This window comes from Cryptomeria japonica, unplaced genomic scaffold (genome assembly GCF_030272615.1).
Source record: "Cryptomeria japonica unplaced genomic scaffold, Sugi_1.0 HiC_scaffold_12, whole genome shotgun sequence".
Lineage (NCBI taxonomy): Eukaryota > Viridiplantae > Streptophyta > Pinopsida > Cupressales > Cupressaceae > Cryptomeria > Cryptomeria japonica.
The window spans coordinates 296,352-298,933 of NW_026728834.1; the positions used below are offsets into that span (position 1 = coordinate 296,352).

Sequence of the window (2,582 nt, forward strand, 5' to 3'; positions counted from 1 at the left end):
GTGTATGTTTGGATGTTTGCTTAATGAATAATGGGATGAATATGTTGTATTGGTAGATGTTTTAAAAAAAAAATCTGTTAGTTTAGTTATTTTCTCTAGGGTATTTTGGTGGGCATTAGACACCTCTATTTCCAGGAAGAATGATGCAGTTGTTCAACATGATGCAGATAGACCTATTCTTGGCCCTTGATCTAGAACTCAAAGTTGGGACAAAGGTAAGACTGTTCAAGCCCAGGTTTTCTAGGATGTGCTAAATATCAATGAAAATATTATTAACAAGAATGCTGAAATTCTATAGGCTATTGGGTTGGGCGCCATACCCTTTTTTTGTCTTTTGTTTAGTTGGAGCTAGTTGTTGGTTATCTTTTGGCTCTTTAGGGTTGGTTGTCTCTTAGTGTCAAGAGTTTCAAGTCCTTTCAAAACCCATTTTACTCTAATCAAAAACATAAAAAATGGATAAGCTATATGAAAAATAATAGATAAAATGGAGTGATTGTTTTATATCTTAAAAATATATTTCAAAATAATTATTAAGTAATTAAAATAAAATCATATTATTAAAATAACATCACATTATAAAATCTTTTGGAAACTCATTTTCCTTCCTTGGTTTGAATGAATGTGTGTATTTATTTTATCTTTTAGATATTGATTCATATATGAGGTGTATTAAAAAGAAAGGAATGATTTTACATAGAAACGTTGAATTAACATCTTACTTGCTGCAACTATAGATGCTAACAGACATTAATAATAACGTTTTATTGTCTATAAATGCAATATGTGTACATGTGAGACAGTGCTAATTGACAGAAAGCTACTGCTTCTCACTACAAACGATAGTGCTAAATGACAGAAAGAGAGCTATTGCTCCACTCAACAAACTTGAAAAGCATGTTCTGCTGCTCCTTAGGCTGCAAATTCTTTATTTATATATAGCGAGCGCACTTGAGCAGTGGCCTGGATCTCAGTCAGCGGTGAGCCACAAAACGTCCCCTTGGCGAGCGAGATGACAGATAGAAGCGGCACCAGGCTTCACGTTCAACACCTGGAATACCATGTTGTCAGGATTCCAGGAACTGGTTTTCGTGTGACAGATGGCTGCCGCCTCCACCGTGCTGCCATCTTCGCCCTTCACCCAAACTCTTGCGGTCCTCGTACCTTGCAGATCGTGGCAGAGATACACCGCATATGGATATTGTGAACTGTGGCAGTAATACACTGCCTTGTCTTCTTTGCTCTCGTATTTCACTCCCGTAATGGTATACTCCTGCCTTACAGATTTTGACGTCTTTGAAAAATTCGTCGCCAGCACAGTCAAGCGATTGCTTCCCAGCTTCGACGTGGTGAAATCAATCATGGCCTCCAACGATGTTGGGCAGAATTTGGTTTCGCCCTTCATAGCAGGACTTTCACAATCTTGTAAAGTCTCCTTCATAGCCAGGGCCGTGATGGAATCTGGCGCTATGTTGAGCTCCTTCAACGCTACGGAAAGCTTGTCGGAGGAGAAAGGGATTTCGTCTGCAACGGCGCGTGGAAGAAAATACTTCTGATGAGAATTGGGAATGCTTTCGTGCAGAAAGGTGAGAGGCACTTTGGTTCCGCCTACCAAATCTTTCTCCAGCAGAAGCATGCACAGCGATATGTCCCTTGGCATTTGCGTAATTGCAGCGTAATTGATGCCCGCGACGCACCTCCCAACTCCTTTTGCCTGTTTTTGCGTCCCAACTTTTCTCGGAGGCATCCCCACGTTCACCTTCACTCCTCCCTTGCCCACGTTCACCTCCACTTTCTCATCGTTGGCTGAGATGAGTTCCTTCAGAGCTTCTGGCATGGGTGTTGTGGGCAGCTTCTCGTGCCAGTACGCCATACTCGGAGTCCAAGAGACCCTTTCACCCTGCAAATGCGCCGCTCGGATAGCTGCTACTGACTGTCAATTCCAAACAACAAAAAACTCATAAGCAAGCTAGCAAAGAAAAATTGTTTAGATTCGAGTCAAATTAATTACAAACTATATGAACTTTCTTGAGAAAGCATACAATAAGAAGAATGAAACTAGTTAGAATTCCCATCTTGTGAAAGACACCAAGTTCAATGATTCAGACATACCAAGTGAGAGAGGACTTTGTCCATATAAATACTGAGCTTAAGACGAGGGAAGCCGCCATTGTGGATGCAGGCATACCATACATGCATATGCATGCCCATATCTCAAATCATTTCATCCTATTTGTATTGTGGGACATTTTGATATTATCTAGTTTTACTAAGATATTTCTATGCACTCTTACTTTTATTTGAGCTTTATTTATTAAAAAAAATATATTTATAGTTTTAGCAGCACGACTCTTTTGAAAAGATATATATATTTTTATAACTTTAAGATAGAAAATATTTTATTTTTTCCATAATGTTATTTTGAATAGTTATTAGTTGTATATTTTTTCAAATTATAAATAGACATGAGGTGGCATATGTGGAAGATATCAGATCAGATCGTATGCTACATTGGTTTACAGTGTCGACCAACTTTAGGCAACTTTAAAAATATCAACGTCCATATCAGCTGATGAAGCGGGAGC

At 38.9% G+C, this 2,582-nt stretch overlaps 1 protein-coding gene across 1 annotated transcript; it reads right to left on the reverse strand.

The window, feature by feature from the left end:
• Positions 1 to 967: 967 nt before the first annotated feature.
• Positions 968 to 2,168, reverse strand: LOC131860451 (BURP domain-containing protein 3-like). The gene is made up of 2 exons (XM_059214853.1): positions 2,142 to 2,168; positions 968 to 1,930 (listed from the first exon to the last, which is right to left on the reverse strand). The coding sequence occupies exons 1-2, from the start codon at positions 2,166 to 2,168 to the stop codon at positions 968 to 970; spliced, it is 990 nt and encodes a 329-aa protein (XP_059070836.1).
• Between the last annotated feature and the right edge of the window lie 414 nt (positions 2,169 to 2,582).